Source organism: Laetiporus sulphureus (assembly GCF_001632365.1).
Source record: "Laetiporus sulphureus 93-53 unplaced genomic scaffold LAESUscaffold_22, whole genome shotgun sequence".
Classification (NCBI taxonomy): domain Eukaryota; kingdom Fungi; phylum Basidiomycota; class Agaricomycetes; order Polyporales; family Laetiporaceae; genus Laetiporus; species Laetiporus sulphureus.
Genome location: NW_024468531.1, coordinates 337,205 through 362,986, shown reverse-complemented (window position 1 = coordinate 362,986; position 25,782 = coordinate 337,205). Strand labels below are relative to the sequence as shown.

General features: G+C 47.6%; 3 protein-coding genes across 3 annotated transcripts; 2 read left to right on the top strand and 1 right to left on the bottom strand.

Moving 5' to 3' along the window:
• Positions 1–7,285: 7,285 nt before the first annotated feature.
• LAESUDRAFT_614692 (uncharacterized protein) lies at positions 7,286–12,019 on the top strand (the record flags this gene model as incomplete). The annotated part of the gene is made up of 2 exons (XM_040903197.1): positions 7,286–7,396; positions 11,864–12,019. Coding segments are annotated over 2 exons (267 nt in total), but the record flags the coding sequence as incomplete, so codon positions are not given.
• An 8,298-nt stretch (positions 12,020–20,317) lies between these two features.
• Positions 20,318–23,016, top strand: LAESUDRAFT_726364 (kinase-like protein). Its single transcript, XM_040909018.1, has 14 exons — positions 20,318–20,544; positions 20,603–20,715; positions 20,768–20,832; positions 20,894–20,967; positions 21,023–21,241; positions 21,300–21,530; positions 21,587–21,634; positions 21,686–21,784; positions 21,834–21,868; positions 21,920–21,959; positions 22,023–22,083; positions 22,140–22,147; positions 22,203–22,226; positions 22,280–23,016. The coding sequence occupies exons 1-14, from the start codon at positions 20,410–20,412 to the stop codon at positions 22,676–22,678; spliced, it is 1,551 nt and encodes a 516-aa protein (XP_040763889.1). The 5' UTR covers positions 20,318–20,409; the 3' UTR covers positions 22,679–23,016.
• Positions 23,017–24,381: 1,365 nt separating this feature from the next.
• Positions 24,382–25,589, bottom strand: LAESUDRAFT_701068 (uncharacterized protein; the record flags this gene model as incomplete). The annotated part of the gene is made up of 2 exons (XM_040906437.1): positions 25,388–25,589; positions 24,382–25,329 (listed from the first exon to the last, which is right to left on the bottom strand). Exons 1-2 carry the CDS (start codon positions 25,574–25,576, stop codon positions 24,382–24,384), a joined length of 1,137 nt encoding a protein of 378 aa, XP_040763888.1. The 5' UTR covers positions 25,577–25,589.
• Between the last annotated feature and the right edge of the window lie 193 nt (positions 25,590–25,782).

Below are 25,782 nucleotides of genomic sequence, written 5' to 3'. Positions count from 1 at the left end.
TTACATACTAATGTATCGTAGTTGACTCTAGGTACATACTACTAATATAGTCCTTCTATCATCAAGGAGCTGAAGCCTTTGACTCTAGCGTGTGTCCTCTCGTCCACTCCTTTTCCATCCGTTTACATGAATACCTCAGGTATAGCACTGACCCGGTACGCATGTGGTGCCTCACGTATGAGACCGTCGCGTATAGACAGGCAGCGCTGAACGTCATCAGTGCGTTCATGATAAAGGTGGTCACTTCGTATTTTCGTAAAGGCACGCAGACCCAACAATGCTATGGGTGCATCTAATATTACTGCATATTGGCTATATTGATGGCAATTCCAACTGCTGACGAGATACTGCTATCTGGAGCCAGCAAAGGCAGATCAATATATGTTTGACAATGTTTGTTCCTAGATAGACTTACTGCTGTCTGCGGCTACCATAAAATCTTATGATGGTGCTATTGTCATACATCTGGTAGCTCAATAAATGCTGTGAAATCATTAACGGTCGCTATGATGATACAGCAGGACTCACCGAATGCTATGCGTGATACTCGCACTGTCCTTGGGAGACGTTGAACGTATGAACGCCGCCAGTGCAGATTATATGACGGCTACCACTTGCTATGTAAAACATCCAGCCGAAGAAAGAAGGGCTTGTGAGGAAAAATTTCGATCAATGTGCGGTCCGCAGAAACCACATTGTCTGAGGGACGATGAGTAGGCGCATTTGTCTGAAGGAAAACAATGAACTGTACCAGTGTATTTCTGCATGGGAACACCTAAGCCTGGGCAGGACGTCTAAGGAGCTGATGCTTCTTGTCTGTCACAAGTTCGTTCTATAACAGGATGCCTCTTATACGACTCGAGAACTGCCCGGTTTTACAATTGAATGTATCCGTTCCTAATGTCAAAGTGCAAACGTAGAGGCCTCTCAGCACGGTGCATCGACATGTCGACCCAGCTCGTTTCAAAGTCTCGTTTCGTTTGATGCAGTTACTGAACCCGTTTGTGAGATCGCAGTGATGCATGCATGCAGCATACACGGTTCACTGAAGATATAGAGTTTGAGTATGGCTTAAGGGCCTATGTCACAGTTTTTCTGTGCCACAAGTCTCAAGCGCCAAGGACTTTATTTCATCCACCCATATACCATATACAGAATGTATCACTACGCCTCCACATGTATACCTAAGTATACCCATGCCACTCGGACATTCCTCGGACATGTACCAGTCACGTGACCCTACATCATAGTGACATCACAGGCCTGGACTTCATAGACACTCCTAGACTTAGACGGACTCCACTAGGCCTGAGCACACCATAGCATGCCATAATGATGTATTAGTACAAATCTAGGGTACGCAGGATCCTATACCCGGTACCAGGGGTCTAGGTCCACATCTATATATACTGGCTCGAGCTGAGGCCTCCACCTCAGTTTCGAGTTGATCTTTACTTCTCCACTTAAGCCAAAGAACCCTGACGGGTTAAGCGAGAGTGGACTCAAGGAGTTCTTGAGATCCTTCACATAACTCGAAACTACTCCTCTTGATCTGTGGGCACCGGTCATCGCCTCAGATCGTATACCTCTGACGATCAACTCTATCTCTATCGTACTCACCCAAAGCTACTCCCCGCATTCCTTGGGCTTAGCTGCACCCTGCTGAACCTCTTCGGTGAAGCGAATATGTGAACTGTCAGTCAGGATACATAGGCCCTAAACCAGCCTCCTGCGAAAGTTGGCACAAGGCTTCGGCTGTGAGCTGTCACAAACTTGCCGTGACCCCAGGCATAAGTGACTTTGCTAAACACAGCCAGTTAAAATTAACTGGGCCGTTAAGAAGGGCCAGAGAGCCTGACGATGACAGAACTGCTGTGGTAAAGGGACACAGTACTCCTTCAAAGGGTACTGCTATCATCTACATCACAGCAACTAGGCAGCTCCTGTATTGGACTGACCAGTGGTGTAGCCTGAAGGCAGACTGCTCGTCCATATAAAATATTCTCGACCTAGCTGCCGTGCATCTGGATAGTCTCACTATCTATCAGTGGTAGAGCGTGGTCTGCTTATGACAGCGCATCTGAATTAACTGAAACCAAGCATATAGCCTACGTGGATACAAAAAGGGCTAGCAGATAACAAGGAAGAACCTTCTGCGAAAACCACAGGAAGCTGTGAATCAGCAACACTTCTGGACTGCTTCGGCGAGACCTGCAAACCTCGAGTAGCGAGGGTCTAAACCTACTTGCTCAGTGCTAAAGCGGCACCAGACGTGTATTCAACCCCTGCGCAGTTCTGACTTACTTAGGGATTTAGTTACAAGTACATACATAAACAAATAGTCATTTGATGCAGGACGAACTCTTGGAAAGCTCTGCTAAAATGGCAGGTGGACCAAGGTTACATCCCTTCAGAGGTAGTTGGACACTGGTAGTGAAATAATCAAAGACCACAAAGACCCCTCTGTGACTGCGAACTGCATTATTCAGGACTCCGTAGTAACTAGACCTACTAGAAGTAGCAGGACTTTAAAGCTGCATCTGGTCCATTACTGGGCTTGGTGAAGAACAGGTCGTCAAACTCTCGACCGGATAAATGAGTTTGAAGATGTCGCAACATTTGCAACAACCCCGTTCTGAACATGCCATGGAGATAGCACTCCAAAACCCAGAACCATCCCAAACTGGGTCTCTATGACCAGAATCCTCAGAGGCAGCAACCTCCATTATCTCCACACATGCTCCCACTCCCTGATACTACTCAGACCAAGGAATGGCACACTCTATTCCTGGTCAAAGATCTCCCTTGCGTCACTTACAAGAAGAATTTAAGTGACTCTACCCTCATGAACCAAGCAGAGGGAGGGCCTTCCAGCAGTGGGCATATGACATTCAAGCCCCACACCATGACGAGGAAGAATGGAGGAGATTCCGTACTGAGCAGGTAGACCAACCGGCATGACATGGAGCAGCAGCCCAGGGCGAGGACTTTGTGTGGTCCAGTCACAGTAACACACCGACTGGATACCAGTCCATGACCTTCTCGGACACAAGATGCACATATTACTATTCACGTCCCGGGCTAGCACCACCCACGGAGGAAACTTCAGGATTCTGGAATCACCCAGTAGATATGCGAAGGGCATATCAGCACCTCCAAACTGACTACGACTGACTTCACCAAGAAGTAATCACCCTAATCAAGGTAGTCGCAGAGGAGCGAGCGGCACAGCTCGTGGCTGATGAGGCCCAGAAACAACTATTGGATGACCTAATCCTAGAAAAAGGATTGAAGGAGGAAGCTTTCACAGAGCTACGAGCCCCGAAAGATGAACTCGACATGGTCCAGCAGATGAGGCAGCATCTCCAAACAGTTGACCAAAGTGAGGCCAACTACAAGAAATACATAGCCGCATTGGAGATGCAGCTGAAGGCTGAAAAGAGGGAGTCTGACCTATGGAGACTTCAAAGTCTCGAGCATCGAAGAAGAATAGTTGAGCTCGAGCAAAGACAGAAGGCTCTCGAGAGGGTACCATCTCCACCACCAAGCCATCTCCAGGCCCCAAAGAGCCCTGTGCCACTAGAATCACTGTACCATGAAGAAATTATCACCCCACAGCACGGGGCATCACTGGTCTGGATCCTACCTCATGCACGTGCACGAGGCCTCGCACAGAGGCAAAAAAAGATCCAAAGCAAACCAGCATTCAGAACTGGATAACAGGAGTCGAGGGTCCTTCAACCTTCAACAGGACCCATAAGTCAAACACTCGGCAGCCTGGTCGAAGAATCGCCACACCCCCAATCTCTCCGGCACATTCAGTATACCTCGGCGATGACCACGACGACGAGTTCAAGGACATCCACTACGTTTTTCCCCTGGAGCCAGAAGTACCCGCTCCAGATTAGAACTGGAGGTCCATGGCTCCTACACCAGCTTCCTCAGACGAACAGCACAGACAATCGTTCTGAGGGCCAAAGGTCAATCTCCCTGAGGCATTTGATGGCACCAAGGTAAAGGCAAAGGCCTGGCTCACCGATGTTATGAACTACATCATCATGAAGCCTAGCAAGTTTAGTGATGAACAAGCTAAGGTTCAGTGGGCCATTTCCTATATATGTGGAAGTCACATCGACCACTGGAAGTCCTCATTACTAGAAAGGATGGACGGTGGTGAGATCGTGTACGACACGCTTCCAGACTTCGTCAAGGACTTCAAGAAAATGTATTATCCTGCAAACCCAGAACTGAAAGGCCAGCGCATGCTATGCACATTACAGCAGCGCTACAAACCTTGGGAGGAATTCATCACTGAATGGGAACATTGGGTCAAGTTCTCAGGGTACAAGAACGAGCAACTGCTGCTCCAGCTCCTTTGCAACACCATGCGGAAGGAGCTCTGCAACAAAATTTGTTCGTCAGAAGGCATCAGTTAGGACGTAAACAGCTACAGCCTCTGGAAGGAGGTTGCAGCCTGACTCGACCTCCAGCAGCAGCAGCAGTGGGCCACCACCTACGAAGACTGAAAGGGCAAAGGCAAGAAGTCCGACTCCAAGACATGGCAGGTTGCAGTAGAAGGTTCAGCAACAGCACCGGAAATGGCAAACATGATAAGGACAGCAAGGTCACCTGTCAAGAACGTGGATGAGGCAAGGAAGTCTGTTCCTCACAAGGACACCGTCGGGATCAAGGCGCAGTGCTGAAAGCAGAAGACTCCCTTTCAGCCTGCAGGAACTCAAGCTCGAGCCATATCAGTAGAAGAAACTGAGGCCATTGATATGCTCAGATGCCACCTCCCTATGGTCCATGGTCAGGCAGTACCGATCACTTCGTTGCGGAGCGAGGTGAGTATCAACCACTCTGCTCTGTCTCTGATGGTGTGCCAGTACAGGAAGATGACTCTTTTCTTGAAGGGTGCGAGGCCTGCAGGTTTCTTGCTACTAAGACTCTGTGATGTTAGTGGATATGGGTGATGTGTGTGTGGGTGGTGGACGAGAGTGTCGTCCGAAGCGTGCAATGGAAAGGTACGGTGCAGATAGTTTCATTCAGCTGGCTGGCTGACTGGCTGGAGCTAGGATGGAATGCTGGCCTTGCCCACATGCATGTTACTGTTTTGAGAGATGAATGTCCCACATTATGTCAGCTTCGTGCTTTGAATTGATCGCAAATGGGGTTTACGTGCCAATCAATTGTTCGCAAATGCTGTCTGAGCACTAACAGTTTGTTCGCAGATCTGCTAGCACGATCGTTCGGACCAGACGTCCGCCTCGGCCCTTCGAGTCTCCTATTTGGGGTTGTTTGAGTTTTGTTCGCAGATCTGCAGGGATTGTTCGCAGATCGTTCCCAGCGCTTTAATGCTGTTCGCAAACACGAGTTGGACACCTAATTGGGACTGTGGGAAAAAAATCCTAATATGGAACTTGTTTGTCTGCTACCATTGGCCTTGGCTGGACCCCATTTGGTGTGTTCGATCACTTTGTTCCTTCTAGCGCTCGACTGATAAAGTCCTCCTGGCCTCGATAGAACAAGTTAACCGAGGAACTGTGCGTAAGAGACCGTACTGAGCCTAGGTGATCGCCTTTATCTCTGGGCTTGTGGTGCGAGTTGTCCGTAGTGCAGACTTTGTTAACGAAGTTATCGAGTTCGATAGAACACAATTAATAGTGAAGCAATAGATTGGTATCAAAGATGAGCTGTGTAGAGTGGAATAATAGAACTGTGGAACTATGAAAAAGTTCGCTCCTGTGATCCCCTCTCAGTCGATTATCCTTTTCGCCAATTGTGACCAGATTTATATACTATGACGGACAGCTCATTGCCAAACTGTTCATTACTATGGGAAGTGTCTGTACCCTGCTTCCAGAGACTAGAAGCATATCTGAAATGTGTCTGAAATCTAAAACTTGTAAGAGTGGTATCCTGCTAACGCTGTAACTAATATCCTGCTACTGCTATGCTCATTCGAGCAGTTTATCCTCGATCCTCAGTACCGCCTTCGCCCCTTGGTTTTTCTGGAAGGTGTACTGGGCTGCCGCTGGCTTCTTGCTCATGCCTCACTCAGTCGAGACCATCTTTTCCAGCTCCAACTGCCTCGTGTAGTACGCATGTCTCGGAGGCAGTTGATATGACAAAGGGTTGGTTGGCTGCCTGGGCTTGCCTGCTGCCTGCCTCGTGCTTTGTGCTCAGCTCATTTCTGCGCTCATCACTGTATGAGCATTTAAGGCAGCCATGATGACCAACCCCACTCTGCTCAACCAGGCAGGTTTTCAATACAGCAAGGCATAAGTACGCATGTCTTGCCAGAAAAGGACAATACTGGGAGTCCCTTGATGCTGGAGGCACAAAAGCCTGAGAACGGTCTTGGGATAACTGGGTCCACCCAAGGTGAGCCCCTGGGCATGGACGCTCTATTGGTCATGGAGGCCCAAAAACCTGAGAAGGGCCTTCAGAGCAATCCTGAAAATACCCAGGAGGGACGTGGGTAGGAGGGTCTAAGCACTGGTATGGGAAATTCGAGTACCTCAGTCACAGACGACAGCACACCACCACCCCCTAGCGGTTCTAGATTTTCTATACTTTCATCACTCACATGTACTTCTAGCACTACATCGGACAATATGGGTGCAAGTAGTGGTGCCCACACTATATCTTTAAATGTGGAGTCTCGGGATGACAAGGCAGAGTCCTCTGATCAAGCTCGGCAGGCTCAAGAAGCAGCTGTGCTTAATTCATGAAACCTTTTATTTCTTCATCTTTGAACACTGACAGTTTGCAGGTTGCAGCTTCCACCCCCAAGCATACACAGAAGAAGAACAGGAAAACAACCTTGCATGTATATCTAGACCATCCACAAGCGATTGTACCCTCACATCAGTCAGATGGAGCAGCAGGATATGACTTGCATTCAGTGGAGCAATGTACTATAGGACCCCATTCTCATGGACTCATAGATACCAGCCTGAAGTTGATGATATCAAGTGGATGCTACGGACGCATCGCTCCACGCCCAGGTCTGGCTGTAAAAAAGGGAATAGATGTAGGAGCCGGAGTAATAGACTCAGACTACACAGGACGAGTCAAAATACTGCTAATCAATACCCTTGATACCCCTTTCGAGATTGAGTATGGCGATCACATTGCCCAGCTCATCTTAGGACGAAACGATACCCTCATTACCAAAGTCATAACGGAGATAGCAGAAACAGCAAGAGGGACTGCTGGATTCGGGTCCACTGGTCATAAACTGCAAGGCAACTTCAATGTTCGAGCAGTACGACGACATTGCCAGATCGATATACCAATGACTATAGAAGTTGGGGACAGGAATATACCAGCAAATGCACTCCTAGACTCCGGATGCACTGGATGCTGCATCGACGAACAATTTGTAAAAAAAGTTCAATATACCCACTATACCGTTCAAATGACCGGTACAAGTTTTCAATGTGAATGGATCCCCCAACCGAAATGGCGATATGACACATTATGTATTTCTAGACATAGTTGTTCAGGGCCATAGAGAGCGCCGCAAGCTCAATGTCACTACCCTTTCAGACCACGACATATTCCTCGGGTTTGACTGGTTAGAATACCATAATCCAGAGATAGATTGGGCTAAATGCACACTTCCCTTCACACGTTGTAACTGTGGGGAGCTCAAGCTGGAGGATGGTGACAAGGTGCTGGCACTGGACAGCGACTACATTCAGAAGCAGTTTTCCGAATATGAACACATACGAGCCACCAAGGCCACCGATCTAGCCATCGCTCAAGGCATAAGTACTAAAGCTAAGAGCATGCAAGAGGTAGTTCCAGAAGAATATTGGAATTACAAGGAGGTCTTCGAGGAAACTGAATTCGATCAGTTGCCTGAGTGCAGAGTATGAAATCATGCTATAGAACTAGTAGACAGCGCGAAATCCTTCTGCGGAAAGGTATACCCAATGAGCATAAAAGAACAAGAAGCTCTGGATATTTTCCTCAAAGAAAATCTAAAGACTGGTTGCATCAGACAGTCTAAATCCCCCTGGGATGCCCCCTTCTTCTTTGTCAAGAAAAAGGATGGCAAATCAAGGCCGGTTCAGGACTATAGATGGCTCAATGAAATCACGAAGAAAAATAAATACCCGCTCCCTCTAATCAATGACTTATTTGACCGGCTTAAGGGAGCCCAATTCTACTCTAAACTCAACATCCGGTGGGTTTATAATAACATATGGATCAAGGAAGGAGACGAGGAAAAGGCCACGTTCGTCACGAACTGAGGTCTATTCGAACCTCTAGTGATGTTCTTCGGACTCACTAATTCACCATCAACGTTCCAAATGATGATGAATGACATCTTTCACAATCTTATCCTCACTGGAAAGGTTATGGTATATCTGGACGATATCTTAATATTCACCAAGGACATGGAGGAACATCGCCAGGTTGTAAAACAGGTACTTAGAATACTCCGGGAACACATGTGTCACAGATTTTCGCCACAAAGTCTGCATGTGACTTTTCTCACACCACAGATCATGTGCTTCACCAATATCTCATGCCACTCAGCCACAGATGCGACGCGTAGAGATCAGGTGATAGTCCACATCACATGTTATGGTCCAGACCCGCGGATGATACGGTCGGACCTGTCTATTCCAGGATACAATAGAGGCACCCATTTGGGAACAAAGGGAACAAGGACTATTGTTATGCATCAGCCTTCCACTTCCTATTAGTTTAGCCAGAAGCCTAGATAGGCACGATGTTCACACCGGAGAACAAAAGGGAAACCAAGATAGGCACGATGAGCACATGCATTACTGCGGCAACCATCAAATCTTCCCACTTATTGTTCTACTTCCAGACATCCTATTGTTTCATGTATGGCCATTAGCTTATACCCGTAGATAGGTAGCTTAGGTAAGATAGCCTGCTGTACATGTATATAAGACCAGCCATGTAGAGGATGAAACCTCAGATTGTTTCTCCTCGTCTACTACCTGTAGCACTCACTGAGCTTACCAAGCTCCCTCATATATCTTGAGATCAGGGGGATCAGGACAGCACATTCCACATGACTGATCCTTTTTAGTCTTTTTGATCTCTTGTCCGGTGTTACCGTGACATTAGAAACAATCTGACATTTTCTGCACCCCTGCTTAGTGTCTAACACAAGCGGCCACATATTTTCAGCACAAGCAGTTTCAGCTGTAGCGCACAGCTTTTTTGACATACATTCCAACCCGATCTCTACCCGGCGTGAGCCTCAGCAAGACTCTGAGCTGCCCAAAGCCTCAAAGCGCAAGGTCACCCCCAGGATCGACCTCGACACCCACTACAAGCGTCAGGAAACCAACAAGGAGCGTGGAAGACTCCTCACACTCACGTCACTCAGCGCATCGTCCACAGACAGGCAGCGCGCAGCAGCTAGGGTTGTCGATACTACACACATTATAAAGTACGAAATCATCCGCAAACCTCGTGATCGCACCCCACCGCTTGAATGCTACAAGCCCAGAAAAGGATGACTTACCACTGGTAGTCGCAAGCCGGCACCACCCCCAGAGCTTATCACTTCCAACGCAGTTCCTCCCCCCATCATTGCTCCCATTCCAACTCATCCCCTACCCAACTTCATAAAGACAAACACTGTTGCACATCCCATCCGCCCACTCCCTTCCAGAGTCAGGCCGACGATCCACATTGAGACCCTTACGAAGCAGGTAGACACTACCCGCTTCAGGCTCCAACCCATATTAGGAGCATTCTCATATCATCTCAAGGACGAGCACCAAGGACCCATCTTTAGCCTCGCCACAGAGCTCGATAAAGTCTGCGCCGACCTACACACAGGGATGTGCACATATACATTCGTCGAGAAGCAGGTTATCAACAAAGTCTGTCTGGAGATAGGGGGAATCAGTTTCAAGCAGATAGAAAAGGAAGAGAGGCTGCAGAAAATCACCAAGGCTCTGGTCTTTATCTCGAAAGTGAGATATTTGCACTTTTTGTATTAGTTTACCTATATCACAATGGAGTCAGCCGATCGTGCACACGCATCCACATTCAGGCAATGAATGGATGACATTCTTCATATAAACGTCGAGTCAGCACATGACAGAAGCACCCCACGTGCCTCGCAGCGCAATTCACCAGAACCTGCGCTAGGACCACAGGACTCTGCATCTCAAGTCGGAGGACCAGCATCCCCGACACCATCACTTGTACCCGCCTACGTTTCACCCATCTGGGAGCTTGACGGACACCAATTCGAGCACCTAGAAGATGCTCTCAGACAGTCGACTCCCGGAGAAGTCCCGGACCACATACGCGAATGGGTAATTGTCGCAATGAAGCTCACAGTCACTACCAAAATTGCCAAGATCTACAATGTGCTCAAAAACAAGATGTACGAGCACAAGAAAGCCTTTGAATCGCTAATCCAAAACAACAAAAGCGAACACCGACTTAAGGAGGCAGTTCTCCAGATGGAGATCGGGAAGCTTAAGGATAGGATCCTTGCACAAGATGCACATATGACAGTTTTAAATGATGAGCTCACGGGAATCCAGGCAGCAATGCTCGACATGGGCAAAGAAATGATGGAAATCAAGGCAGCTAACGTTAAGCTGCGGCACGAGCTAGCTTCGCTCAAAGCAAGCGGCGTCACTACAATGCAAGGTCAAACATCCGGCATGGTCCAATCACACAAGCCCCGCATCAAAATTGCCGAACCTCCACACTACTCGGGCAAAGGAAGTCTAGAGGACTGGCTCCAACAACTCGGTATATGGATGCGGTGGAATGAGATCAACGACGATGAACACAAGATTACCACGGCCCTGCTGCATTTGGAAGGTGGCGTGTTCACATACATGTCCGAGTACGTGACCAGAGCAGCAGCACGGCAGGCACTCGGCACATGGGAAGACTTCATCAACATTCTCAAAGTAAACTACAGGACCCTCGACCCGGACAAGGACGCACAACAACATTTGAAGGAGATCTGCACAAAAATCTATCCTACCATGGTCTCCTTCACAGAACAGTTCCGGCAATGGGTCACTCAGACCAACTTAGGGCACACCGCACTCATCGGTTACATCGCTGAACACCAAAGCAAGGAGGTACGACAGGCAATGGTCACACGAGACAGCCTAGGCATTTCTGACCCAATCACATGGCCGAAATACCTCGACCTCTGCTTACAACTCGAGTCCAAGTTCAGAGCCGACAAGGCAGGTCAATGCGGAACAGTAACAACATCATCATCATCAACACCATGAGCCCCAAAAGACCCCAACGCAATGGTCGTGGATCGAGTATCCACCCTCACCAAAGAGCAAGAAGGATGGCTGGAGAAAAAGCTGTGTGTACGATGTGGGAAACACCCCTTCATTTTTAAACAGCGATGCCCAGACCCCAAGTACAAAGGCAAATTTGAACTGCCAAAGTGGGGCCAAGCAACAAGGACAATTTCTTCAAACACGGCCTCAGACATCTCTGACGACAGCAAGGCGAGGGAAGAAGCAGTCCATGCTTTCATCGCCAGCTACGACGCAAAGGGAAAGGAAAAGGAGGCAGAACCGGAACCAGCTGTCAAAGCAGCTAGGATCACGGAGATAGAAGATGATGAGGATTTTCTTCGGCGGGTTCTCTGAGGTCTGGCCAGAGTTCCCATAGACACTGTAATAGTACCTACTCGCTCTCGCATGTACCAGTATCAAGTTTTTTATACATCGCATCTACTGGTTCGTCAAAACATGTGATTGATTTACCTGTTCACCTCAAACAGGGAGTAAGGGAAGTCCAGACTGAGGCGCTCCTCGATTCAGGAGCATATTCTTGCTACATCAACCCATGGCTGGTTGATCAGTTGAATCTCACTACGATCTCACTCGAGAAAGAGATCAGGGTTTACAACGCAGATGCATCTCACAACAAGGGTGGAACCGTTAAGAAAAGGGTTCTTCTAAGTATAACCATCAGAAATCACACAAGCAAGCAAAGCCTTTTGGTCACCGATATAGGACATAAAGACGTTATACTAGGCATGAGTTTCCTCAAGGAGCATAATCCCAAAGTGAATTGGGGAAAACTCACAGTCGATTTCACCCGGTGCCCACAAAGATGCACACCCTCACAGGTAGCAATCCAGAAGGAGGACCTGGAAGACACAAACATCTCCCACATCGAAGACCTAATGGAGTTCGTTGGTTCCCAGGAGTTAGGTGACAACTGGAACGACATGGACAGCTTCATCAGATGAGTGTCATTATCAGAAGACCCTGATGCACAGGCCGTAGCATCACTCATTATGGGTCTTGACACCAAGAGGAATCAGGATAGAGCACCGCAAAAAGGAGAACAGGACAAAGACTACTGGTCAGCCTATGTCCCCAAACACTTCCACGAGTATGGCGATGTGTTCTCCAAGAAGCAGTCAGAACGAATGCCCACAAGAAAGCCCTACGATCATCCAATCGAACTTGTTTCAGAGGCATCGTTACCATGCCCGGCAAAGTTATATCCTATGAACCTACAGGAAAGAAATTCGCTCGACACGTGGATAGACCAAGAGTTGGCCAAAGGTTACATCAAGAGATCAAGGAGTCCAACTGCAGCACCCGTTTTTTTCGTCAAAAAGAAAGACGGATCACTGAGGCTCATACAAGATTACAGGAACCTCAATGCAGTCACAAAGAAGAACAAGTTCCCAATCCCACGCATTTTGGACCTCATCGACAGACTCTCACATGCTAGTATATTTACGAAGCTTGATCTGAGATGGGGGTTCAACAACATAAGGATTAGGGAAGGAGACGAAGAGAAAGCCACCTTCATCACACATCATGGTCTCTTCGAACCCACCGTAATGTACTTCAGTTTCTGCAATGTTCCTAGCACCTTCCAAACAATGATGAATACAGTCCTCGAAGACTTAATTTACACTGGAAAGGTGGTAGTCTACTTAGACGATATCCTCATATTTACAGACAATCTCGATGAACACCGACGACTAGTGAAAGCAGTTCTACAGTGCCTCCGGGACAATGACTTATATGTCAAACCGGAGAAATGCTTCTTTGAACAGTCCTCAATCGAGTATCTTGGCATGATCATCAGCAAGAACTCAGTACAGATGGACCCTGCTAAAGTCGAAGGTGTACTTGGCTGGCCCGCACCGACAAAGGTCAAACAAGTACAGGCCTTTTTAGGATTCGCGAATTTCTACAGGTGATTTATAAAGGACTTTGCGAAACTCGCATGACCTTTAACGCTTCTCACCTGTAAGGACGTGCCCTGGCAATGGAAGGAAGAGCAAGACCAAGCCTTCAGTGCACTTAAAATGGTGTTCACTTCAGCCCCGATCCTACAACTCCCCAATGACACTGCACCATACTGTCTAGAAACAGACTCTTCAGATTACGCAACTGGTGCAGTACTCGAACAACTGGGAGAGGACAAGCTATGGCATTCAGTCGCATACTACTCTAAGTCACTCAACGAACATGAGCGGAACTATGAGATTTATGACAAGGAGATGCTTGCTATCATTCGGGCACTAGAAGAATACCGGCACTATTTAGAAGGACACCTAGAACCCATTGAGATTTGGTCAGACCATCTCAACCTTACATACTTCTGTCAGGCACAAAAATTATCCCGGCGCCAAGTGCGCTGGTCATTATTCCTCACAAGATTTAATTTCATACTTAGTCACCAACCTGGAAAGACTATGCTACGTGCCGATCCTCTGTCCAGGAGGCCAGACCATGAGAGGGGGGTAGACAGCGACAATTTGAACCAAATGCTGTTAAAACCTGAATTTTTCGCTATCAATGCGATTCGACCCACTCACGCATCTGAAGTTGATGATGCTCAACTACTGGAAAGGATCAAGAAGGCACTCACAGATGACATGATGACCAAAAATTATCGTGCGCTTTTGACTACAGGACAGCACGAATTTGGGAAAAACCTCGCAGAATGAACTTTGAGCACGGACTGCTGCTCCATCGTGGAAAGGTTTATGTCTCCAAGGATCAACAGCTATGCCTTGACCTAATAAAACTCCATCACGACACCTTACCAGCTGGACACCCCAGCAGATTCAAAACGTTGGAGCTTATTACCCAGAATTATTGGTGGCCAGGAATGTCTGTAATGGTTAAACAATACGTACAAGGTCGTGACAGTTGTCAACGCAACAAGTACTCAAGAGAAAAACCATACAGACTATTACAACCCAATGAGGTACCAGGAGAACCATGGGAAATCATCACAGTCGATCTCATCACTCAACTTCCTCCAGCCATGGACTTTAGGGGAGAAAAGAAGATGGCAATACTTGTCGTCGTAGACAGACTCACAAAGCGAGCGCACTTTTACGCAACGGACGACACAGTCACATCGTCGCAAGTCGCTAACGTATTCTATAATGAAGTCTTCAAACTCCACGGATTGCCGCGCCAGATTATCTCAGACAGAGATACTCAATTTGCGAGCAAACTGTTCTAGGAGTTCTGCCAGAAACTCGGTATAAAGTCTACAATGTCCACAGCATATCACCCCCAAACAGATGGTCAGACAGAAAGGGTTAATCAGGTGTTGGAACAGTACCTACATATGTACTGTAATCACAGACAGAATGATTGGGTCTATTACCTGCCAACGGCAGAATTTTCATACAATAACCAGACCCATGAGTCCACCGCACTTTCCCCATTCTTTGTCGAATATGGCCGGCATCCAAAGATGGCACCAGACGTGCATGAATCAATATGTCACCCTTCATTGGAACATCTATTCGCTCACCGATCCGAGGCACAAGAACAGGCAAAGGCAGCATTGGAAGTTTCAGCTTCATGGATGAAATGGTACTTTGACGAGAAAAAGGGAGAAGTCCCATTCAAAGTCATAGACCTGGTACTACTCAAGGGAAAGGATCTCAGAGTAAAAGTCAAATCCGCAAAGCTAGGCACACAAAACTTCGGACCTTACAAAGTACTTCAGAAGCTAGGCCCAGTCACATTCAAACTGGAACTGCCTAAGCAAATGAAGGTCCACCCGGTCTTCCACGCTAGCAAGTTGATCATGTACCATCAAGACACGGTCGCAAACCGCAAACCCCCAAAGCCCCCAGCTATAGAAATCGAAGGAGAACCAGAATTCGAAGTTGAAGAAATACTAGACTCTAAGGTCGTAAGGGGAAGGGTCCAATACCTCATCAAATGGAAAGGCTATGACCATTCCGACGATACATGGGAACCCCGAACAAATCTTACCAACGCCGATGAGCTTCTTCAAGAATTCCACCAGCAACATCCAGATGCAGCAAAAGCACCAATCAGGGTCGTCACTTTTGGTGGAAAACGCTTCGAATTATCCTCATATGAAGTTGCACCGATCTCCACACACCGAATCAACATGTCTGACCATCCAGACGAGTTCTTCCTATATCATAAGATGACAGATCTCGCCAAATCACCAAAAAAATCCTCAAATGAAGCAGCAGGATGGGATATTTATGCAGCAGAAATGCATGAAATCCCCCCGCATTCACGAGCTGTGGTAGGAATGGGAGTCTCGCGATTGACCCTCCCAAACATACCTATACATGAATAGCTCCACGCAGTGGACTGGCTGCATGAGGAATTGACGTGGGCGCAGGAGTCGTCGATCCATATTACACTGGAGAACTCAAGGTCATACTAATCAACACAATGGATTTCGTATTTTCGGTCAAGCCGGGAGACAGAATAGCCCAAATAATCTTCGAGTATTATGCAGAAGGGCTTCCCTCCTGAAGCTACCAACCGTTGTGAGCAACTAGAAGGGGTAATAAAGGTTTTGGCTCCTCGGGACAATGAGCCTTGAAAGGGGGGTAGTGTCACAGATTTTCACCACAAAGTCTGCACGTGACTTTTCTCACACCACAGATCACGTGCTTCACCAATATCTCATGCCATTCAGCCACAGACGTGATGCGTAGAGATCAGGTGATAGTCCACATCACATGTTATGGTCCAGACCCGCGGATGATACGGTCGGACCTGTCTATTCCAGGATACAATAGAGGCACCCATTTGGGAACAAAGAGAACAAGGACTATTGTTATGCATCGGCCTTCCGCTTCCTATTAGTTTAGCCAGAAGCCTAGATAGGCACGATGTTCACACCGGAGAACAAAAGGAAAACCAAGATAGGCACGATGAGCACATGCATTACTGCGGCAACCATCAAATCTTCCCACTTATTGTTCTACTTCCAGACATCCTATTGTTTCATGTATGGCCATTAGCTTATACCCGTAGATAGGTAGCTTAGGTAAGATAGCCTGCTGTACATGTATATAAGACCAGCCATGTAGAGGACGAAACCTCAGATTGTTTCTCCTCGTCTACTACCTGTAGCACTCACTGAGCTTACCAAGCTCCCTCATATATCTCTACCCTTTTCTGCATATGCCACATCAACCAGTAAGTCAATAGGCTCTTGCGCCACATAGGGTTCAGGGGGATACCTTGAGATCAGGGAGATCAGGACAGCACATTCCACGTGACTGATCCTTTTTAGTCTTTTTGATCTCTTGTCCGGTGTTACCGTGACAACATGTTGACGTGCAAACCTGAGAAATGCGAGTTCCATGTCGAAGAAACTGAGTACCTAGGCCACATCATTGGCCATGGGAAACTTCACATGGATCCTGCAAAGGTGGCTGGCATCACTGAATGGCCAGAATTCAGGTCCAAGAAAGATGTTTAGCAGTTTCTTGAATTTTGTAATTATTACAGATGCTTTGTAAAAGGCTTTGGGTTTTTGGCCAAACCTCTATCGGACCTTACGGGCAACCGAAAATGGGAATGGATGGACACTGAATGATGTGTCTTCCAGGGTCTCAAGGACCTCCTAAAATCAGCCCCAATTGTACATATACCTATGGACGAGGACCCATTTATGGTAGAAGTAGATGCTTTGCAATTCACCCTCGGGGCAGTTCTCATGCAGAAGCAAGATAATATTTGGGTTCCAGTATCATATTACAGTAGATCTTTCAAGGACGCTGAAAAGAACTACCAGGTCTACGACTGGGAGCTCTTACCAATCGTAGATTGTCTAGAAGAATGGCGCCATTACTTAATACATGCTAAACATACTGTACAGATCTTTACTGATCACCTTAACCTCACATACTTTAGGAAACCCCAGAAGATTAACCCATGTCAAGCCCACTGGATGACCTTCCTCGCCGAATACGATTTCGGACTCCATCATATTCTTGGCAAGAAAAATAGCACAGTAGATGCTCTTAGCAGACGACCAAACTACGATGATGGCATGGACCATTTGGACAATCAAGTTGTATTGCCAAATGAACTATTCCGCACAACCAAAATCGTAGGGACCGAAACTATCTGCGACCTCTGCACCACACATTCATCTGAATATTTATTATAAAAAAATCTGCCACAAAAGAAGCTCGAAGTGGCTGAGGACAGCACACTCTGGAGGGGGAGGTGAAATTCTCATCATACCCAATAATCATGAAATTATCGGCAAAATAATATGCTCCCATCACGATGCATCGTTCATGGGTCACCCAGGAATAGAAAGGATGTTGGAACTAATCAAGTGATCGTACTGGTGGCTGGAGATGATCAAAGATGTAATGGCGTATGTGAAAGGTTGTGGGACCTGTCAAAAGGCCAAAGATAACCACCAACATAGATCAGCCCCATTAGAGCCAAACCCAGTCCGAGATCATAACTGGCAGTACATCTCCATGGACCTTATTGTAAAACTACCCACTGTAGATGAGTATGACTCCATCCTTGTATTTGTGGACTTGAAGTCAAAAGACTTCATAGCTATACCCTGCAAGGAGTCGATTAACTCAAAGGACTATGCGGACTTGTATATTAAACATGTAATGTCGGCGCACAGACTAGCAAAAAGGATATGGTCCAACAGGGGACCACAGTTCATATCCTCATTTACCAAGGATGTGTACCAACAGTTGGGCATCCAGGGGAATCCTTCTACTGCCTACCACCCTCAGACAGATGGGCAGAATGAACGGATGAACCAGGAAATAGAGACCTACTTGAGGATATATACACCTCCTATAGACAGGATGACTGGCCATCCAAAATACCCCTTGCTATGTTCGCATACCGAAACCATAGACAGGCAAGCACCGGCTATACCCCTTTCTACCTTACACATGGATACCATCCCTACACGGAAGTCGAAACCAGGAAAGAGCCCCGTAATCAATCGGCTGAAGAATGGACAAAGGAAATGGAGGCACTTTCCAAGGACGTGACTAAACACCTTACAAAATCGAAAGCTATAATGAAGAAGTACCACGATGGCAAATACCAAGCACATGCTGCCTATACCAAGGGCGATCTGGTACTACTAGAAGGAACTAACATTACAACCACTCGACCAAGCAAGAAGCTGGACGATAAACGCTACAGACCATTTACCATAGTAGAAAAGGTCAGGAAGTCAGCTTTCAGACTCAAGCTTCCATCTGCTTGACGTCATATACACCCCGTCTTTCACAAATCCTTATTATTACCATTTCATACCCCACAGTTTAGTGTACAAAAGGACGATAGTACTATACCCGTTCCGGAAGGCGAATCCCCCACCATTGACCATATACTCGACAGCAAAAAGTCCAAGAACGGACTATTATACCTGGTCAAATGGAAAGGGAAGGATGATACCGAAAACACCTGGGTACCCTGCTCTACGATAGCAAAGGACCACATACTACTATTAGATAATTTCCATAAACTACATCCAAAGGCACCTAGACTGCCTAATCTCCTTACTATACCCAGAGGATGAAAGATCTGAGGCATGACTGAAGAAAGCAGTGAAGCTGGTGATAGTACAGAGGATGAGGAATGGAGAGAAAAGATCCACTGGCAAGAAAAAATGGAAAGATGGATAAAGAGAAAATACCAAGCCCATGTCACGCTCCATACCCTGAAGGATATCCGATCGGCTTAGAAATCAGCATACCCGAGCGACTTGATATCTCGACAATATGGCTTGCAGACCCTGACCATTATATCCACACAATCATCTGTGTCAGTCGTCCATATTCTCGAAACCATCAATTCGTATACCCAGTCCACGCCCAATGGATCATAGAAGAAAAGAAGATTCAGTGCCCCGAATGCACCCACGGCTACTACTACCTAGATGATACCAAGATACCCTGGGAGTATATGACTGCAAAGAATGTCCCGGTGAAGGAAGAGGATGTCTCCAAATATACCATATATGACCTGGAGTGCCCGCGGACACCAATACCCAAAGACAAATGAGCACTCCAAGCAGTTCACCCACATATTTATCAGTAGGAACCAAGGGGCTTCGTGAGGACACTTCAGCCTGGAGGGAGGGGGTACTGTCACAGGTTTTCCATGCCACAAGTCTCAAGCGTCAAGGACTTTAGTTCATCCACTCATATACCATATACAGAATGTACCACTATGCCTCCACATGTATACCTTAGTATATCCACGCCACTCGGACATCCCTCGGACATATACCAGTCACGTGACCCTACATCATAGTGACATCACAGGCCTGGACTTCATAGACACTCCTAGACTTAGACGGACTCCACTAGGCCTGAGCACGCCATAGCACACCATAATGATGTATTAGTACGAATCTAGGGTATGCAGGGTCCTACACCCAGTACCAGGGGTCTAGGCCCACATCTATATATACTGGCTCGAGCTGAGGCCTCCACCTCAGTTTCGAGTTGGTCTTTACTCCTCCACTTAAGCCAAAGAACCCTGATGGGTTAGGCGAGAGTGAACTCAAGGAGTTCTTGAGATCCTTCACAGCCTGACCCGCCACACAAGATCAGCACCTAGAGTATTCTCACATGCCTGTGAAATTTGATGACGGTCCCCGAGTCGACTCGTCTTGTTTACCATCTTACAAACGTTCTTTTGCAACAATAAAGTCAGGCTGTGAGGCTGGTTGCCAAACCATGTGGCGACACCCGACCTATCCGGAGCGGACCCCAGACTCCGCTCCGGAGTTGGCCGGCCACAGGCGCAGAATATCACGGCTATGCCTCAATCCCACTCGTTGCTTGGGGCGATCCTCCGCGTTGTAAGCCGAATGCTCGTCCGGACCTCTCTGTGGTATTGGCAGTGTCGAGCCAGAAGACTCGGCGCCGTAGGACCAATGCAAGGCTAATGCAGTCGCCGCCAAGTCGGTACTCCAATTGCCTGCCACTGGTGTGATAGCTGTTGTGTACATTTGTGGGTCCGCTCATTCCATACCAGCGGCGATCATTGCCAACCAGTTGCTGCTTTCTATTCTCGTCACGGGCTCCATGTGTCTTCCGGCCCACAGCCACGCCTCATATACCCAACCATGAGCCAACCACCCACTCCGTCGAGGGATGCAGACCGCACTGCGAATGAGCAATGTCTTTCTAGCCGTGGATCTGAAGGAGCAACGCTGGTGACGGGGATACGGGAGGCGTGCACTAATATCATTGTACACAGAGTCAGTTTTTGTTATCAACCGATATGTTTCTACCATTCTGAGGCGATCTGTACTGCAGAGGCAGGCTCAGCAACTAAGCATGGACGTCAGCACTCTTTTCTCCATGCTCAAGGACAATGTTGGATTGGTAACTCCTGCGGAGTTTGCTGAAATGCTAGACGAGATTCTCAAGTAGGCCTCCGGTACCGTTGAGCAAAGTGCAATCTAATGTAACAATCATTAGGGTTCTCACTTCAGTCTATCCTCGTGCTCGAGAATTGTCCCAATATGGTCTCTTACAGGCGCTCTGTAAGTGTAACCTACAGTTGTAAAGCACTTGCTAACGTTGTCTTGTAAATTTTTCTTGCAGGGCGAAGCGGACAAGTTGGATACGGCTTGGAGCAATGTAATGAGGAGGTTGGTGCCGCTTTGGACAAATGGGAAGTACGTGATAGCAGCATACTTTCATAGGATTGCGGTTGACTAACGGCCTACGAAGGTAGCAGTTGCAATCTCCCTTAACAATCTGCGAAATCCATTGGTTCGCATCGCACGACAAGATGCAGAGGAATGGTGGCAGTATATAGCGGAACACCGAGCTGAACTATTCAAGTTCACCAAGCAATTCCTTCGATCCCGGCAACTCATGCAACAGGCTGCAGAGCTGCATAAACGAGGTCATCCGGCGGCAGAGCGGATGATGGAGCTGAGTCAGTTGGTACGAGAACATCGAGGTTTGCTAAGTCGTTGCACTATCTCATAAGTGCGATCAATAGCTCCTACGACTGCCCATTCAGTCTGCGGATTCCACGAAAACCGTGAACGAGAGCTTATCGAAGGAAGAGCACGACGGATGTCGGGAAAGGCTAGTGGATTTTCAACGTCTTACTGGCATGCCTCCAACTATCAAGATCCTGAACGGCCAAGTGAAGAAACTCGGCGATAGGCCTCTGGTGTGGGGTAACTACAGCGAGCTGTGGAGTGGCGTCTGGCTTGGAAAGATTCAGGTTCGCTTTAGGCCATTCTATCTACTCACTTTTTGTGCTTATCCTACTGTGTCCAGATCGTCTTACGAGTGCAAGACATCGTCGTATCCCAACCAGCCGTTGCCGTGAGTCCACTTGACACCTGGCGTTAGTGGAAATACTCAGTTATGTTACAGCGATTTGAAGAAGAAGCCAGAAAGTGGGCGAAGCTGAAAAATCCCAATGTTCTCCCTTTCTTTGGGATAGTGACGGATTTAGGTCCCATAATACACACTGTAAGTTGATATGTTGTGGGAGCGAATTAAGTGCTAATCATGTTGTCAGGCGACTCCTTGGTGCGAATACGGAAACATCCTAGAGTTCGTGCCATTTTTCGAAATCCCTATTCTGGAGTGCTCATACGCTTTTAGATTTATGAAGAACAATCCTGCTTATGCTAGAACACGACTTGTAAGCAGCTTTCCAATTCCACAGCACCTCTAGACGCTGTTTTGGATGAAATCCGAATTTTAGCTCTTAGGCGCTGCACAAGGCCTACGATACCTTCATCAGGAAAACGTTGTTCATGGCAACGGTAAATTCTAATATTATGTTCGATAGAAGCGACTGATGAGGCTCATCTGAATCCAGTGAAATGCGTGAGCCGTCCTTGTTTGTGCTCTTTGCCTGTTAACGGTTCTCACACCATCATAGACAAATTTCCTCATCAATGAGAAGGTCCGTTGACGAGATGTTTCGAAGATTCTTTAGCTCATATGTACACTTACAAGGGCAATGCACGCATCGCCGACTACAGCATGATCCAAGTCGTCGCAGAAATCACCAAGAAGCGGGCTGCTCGCATTCTGGATGAAGCAGAATTGACACGCTGGTTAGCGCCTGAATTGGTGTGCGATGCTAGTCTGCCTGCGGCGACCGCTGCTTGTGACGTTTGGTCGTTCGGGATGGCAATGCTCGAGTGTTATACGTCGTGCCCTCCATATGAGGAACTCTCAAACAACATGCTCGTCGCTGATGCCCATTACCGTGGTCAATACCCCACAAGACCGAAGGATACTACAGAATTAACAGATGATATATGGGAGATTCTAATCAGCTGCTGGCGCAAAAGACCCGGAGAACGTCTGTCGATGGATGAGGTAGTCTCTCGAATGCGACGGTGCATCTAATCATCTTATTACATGCGATGATACAGTGAGACTTCGCTAACTGTCACTGTCATACACCTCAGAACACTACCTAATGTATGCCCACCTTTCAAGCCTCTGCACAGAGCATAGATACGTACTACATTGGCTTGCATGAACTCATACATCGATACCTTTTTCGCGAAAACACCTGCCATACTAGGAGCAATAGTCTGACATTAGTGACCCCGAGAACACGGGCATGCCGTCAATATAGGCGTCGGATACCCTATGATAGCGACGTTCCTTCCGCATCAGCATTTGCAGGGGTTGCTAACTTGACTAAACCATCGTGTTGTGCCTCGCATTTCAAAGCCTTCTCAGAGCATTCCAATGCCCATACCTCTATGTATAGCAATATGCTCGTCAACTCCTCCAGAAAGGTAAATCAAGGTGGAGCATACCTGGATCTTTTTCGTCATTGAGCGTGCGGGCAATAGATTCCGGAAGTGAGATTCTATCATGCACGGCCAGTCGATGACATGCTTAGGAGATGTTCAACAAAATGCTTACAGTGTCTGGATTCCATGTACGATTGCATCGAGAGTAATCCCCGATTCAGCGCCTGCTATACATCAAATTGGATGAGCCTACGAACGTTCAACCTAAGGCAGGAATTGAAAGGATTCACCATCGTTGCCAGTGGGTTCCGCGTTTAGCTTCGGAGTGCGCGACACATGGTGCTTGGTAGCTGCTGATAAGCGAGGATTAGTGCAAGAGTATATGGTATCATTCAAACAAGACCTACACGTGTGGGTGGATTTCAGGGTTATTGTGCTCATAACTGCATCTCGGACGCGGTGCAGTTCAGAATACGAAGAAAACCATAATTGCAGCAGAATACAACGGGCTACGTTGATCAGGAGGATGATTTCATCGTCCCGATCGCGTGTGCTCAGTTTCGCGTATAATGACAACAGATCCGGGATCCCTGTGCTATCCATTTAACTGATGTCTTTACCGGAGGTTGATCGGTATTTACCTTCACACCCGGCTTTGAATAAAGGGCAAGATGTGCGAACACATTCTAGTAGACGTTGAATACTGCTTGGTGTCACCTCGTTAACGGGCAGATCTATGGAACCGAGAAGCTCGATCAAGGCGAGATAAACGGACGCATCATTGGCAGAGATGAGGCGAAGCAATCGTTTGAGACAATCAAGAATGTCCAATAGCACTGTTTCGGAGTCGGGACTACTAGTAGATGACTGCGGCTTGACAACGTCGGCCAGCATTCGGACAGCTGTACTCCCCAGGGTGGCACATTCGTCAGCAACTGTTCCACTCAATAAGTGTTCCAGTCGATTATCAAAACAAGAATCACTTACGGTCCTCCCCGTATCGAAAGGCTTTGACATTATCAGTGAGAAGCTGTAGCAACTGTAACCGATGTTCAGACGAAACAGGTAAAGTTTTGTAATAGTCAGAGAGACGATCGTAAAGCGAGCGTTCCCCAGACGGCATGTTGCTGAGCTGAATTTGTAGGAATTTGATGATGCGTACACGGTCCGACGATAACGGTGTCGGAAAGAACTTGCCGGAACGCGAAGCAGGACGATTACGATCGAACATCGAGGCCTCCTTGGAATGAATGTTCGACAGAATGTCGACAGCCATGTATCCTATCGTCAATGTAGAGCTCACATCCTACAGCCCTGAACTGTTAATGTGTTCGCATTCGGAATTTATGATTTTGAGCTGCCCACCTCTTTGCTACAGTAATGCTCAAAGATAGGAAGTGCAATCTCCAGTGGAGCAAGCCGCAGAAACGGCTGGAGCACCCTATCTAGAAAGTCACCCTTCAACGTTTTGAATGCGGCGTCCAGGACCACAACGGGTTCTATATTTGGGGTCAAGCAAGTCAACTCGAAGTCTTCTCTGTCCTCCCACGAAGGGAGATTCTCAATTGCACTGAAGTCGGCTGTGTACTGTCTAACAAGTGATGGCACGGTGGAAAACCAATGAGCGCGCCACTTAGCACACGCTCGTTTCAACTTTCGCGCGCTCGTGCCATAATTCCACCTCCAGACACGGAATAGCCTATAAAGGGCACGGGACATCGGGGATTTGTAGGGAGAGTGAGGGTTAAGGGATGGAGTGATGGCCGTTCCGAAAGCGAAAGCCATCAGTAAGACCATTTGCCCAAGAACCATTCCAGCCACCACGGCGCTGGTCTTCCAGAATTGCAGTACCAGACCGACGAGAAAGAGCATCAAGGAAAGCTGCAGCAGAATGGGCATCAAGTTCACTATGTCCTCGACGTGCCATTGATCAAAGCCAGTGTGGCGAAGATACCAAGCAGTCGCGCTCTGGCGTGGATTCGATGGCACACCGGCTACATGGTTGTTAAGCCACTGTTTTATCGTGATCCCAATGGATGCGGCCGCAAGGCTTATGACTAGCGCCGAGAACCAGAGTGTATTCGTGGCGATGTCGAGATGGGAAACGGATTCCAGGTATCTCGCCGGGTATCCGGGTACCGTAGAATTGATGGAGCCCGAATTGACAGCAAAGCTGCTCAGCTGTGCTGATATGTGCATAAGGATCTGAGCGGTGGAATCTGTCGGCTGGGGCTGTAGCGTCTTGTAGAACTCGACATTGAACGCGGTGACAACTGCTGAAAACAGACCCGCCTAATCCCAAATTCGATAGCTTAATCAAAGCATGAATGCGCTGAAGTGGAAGACGCACGAAGAGAAGAAGAGTATCTATCCCTTCCTTCAGATCTTGTATGATGTCTTTCTCGTGCTTCCAGAGCTCTTCAGCGCACCGTGCCCATGAAGTAGATGTGTCGAGAGATGACCCCCGAACTTGGTTCTCTCGTGCATCTTCCGATTGCACGGTATCCTTGCGTACAGACGCGACGTTCGGCTTCTCCATGACGCGAGACCGATTTCGCTTCAGCTTGCCACCGCCATTGATATGCTGTTTCTCGCCGTCATCTGCAGTACGTTTGAGAATTCAGAAGTCAGAGCGGTTCCAGAATTTGGAACACTCGCATACCTGTCCACTTGACACCAGGGTCATAGCCGTCCATTCCAGCAGGCGCATGCTGAGCTTCTATATCAACTGTAGACTACAAGCTC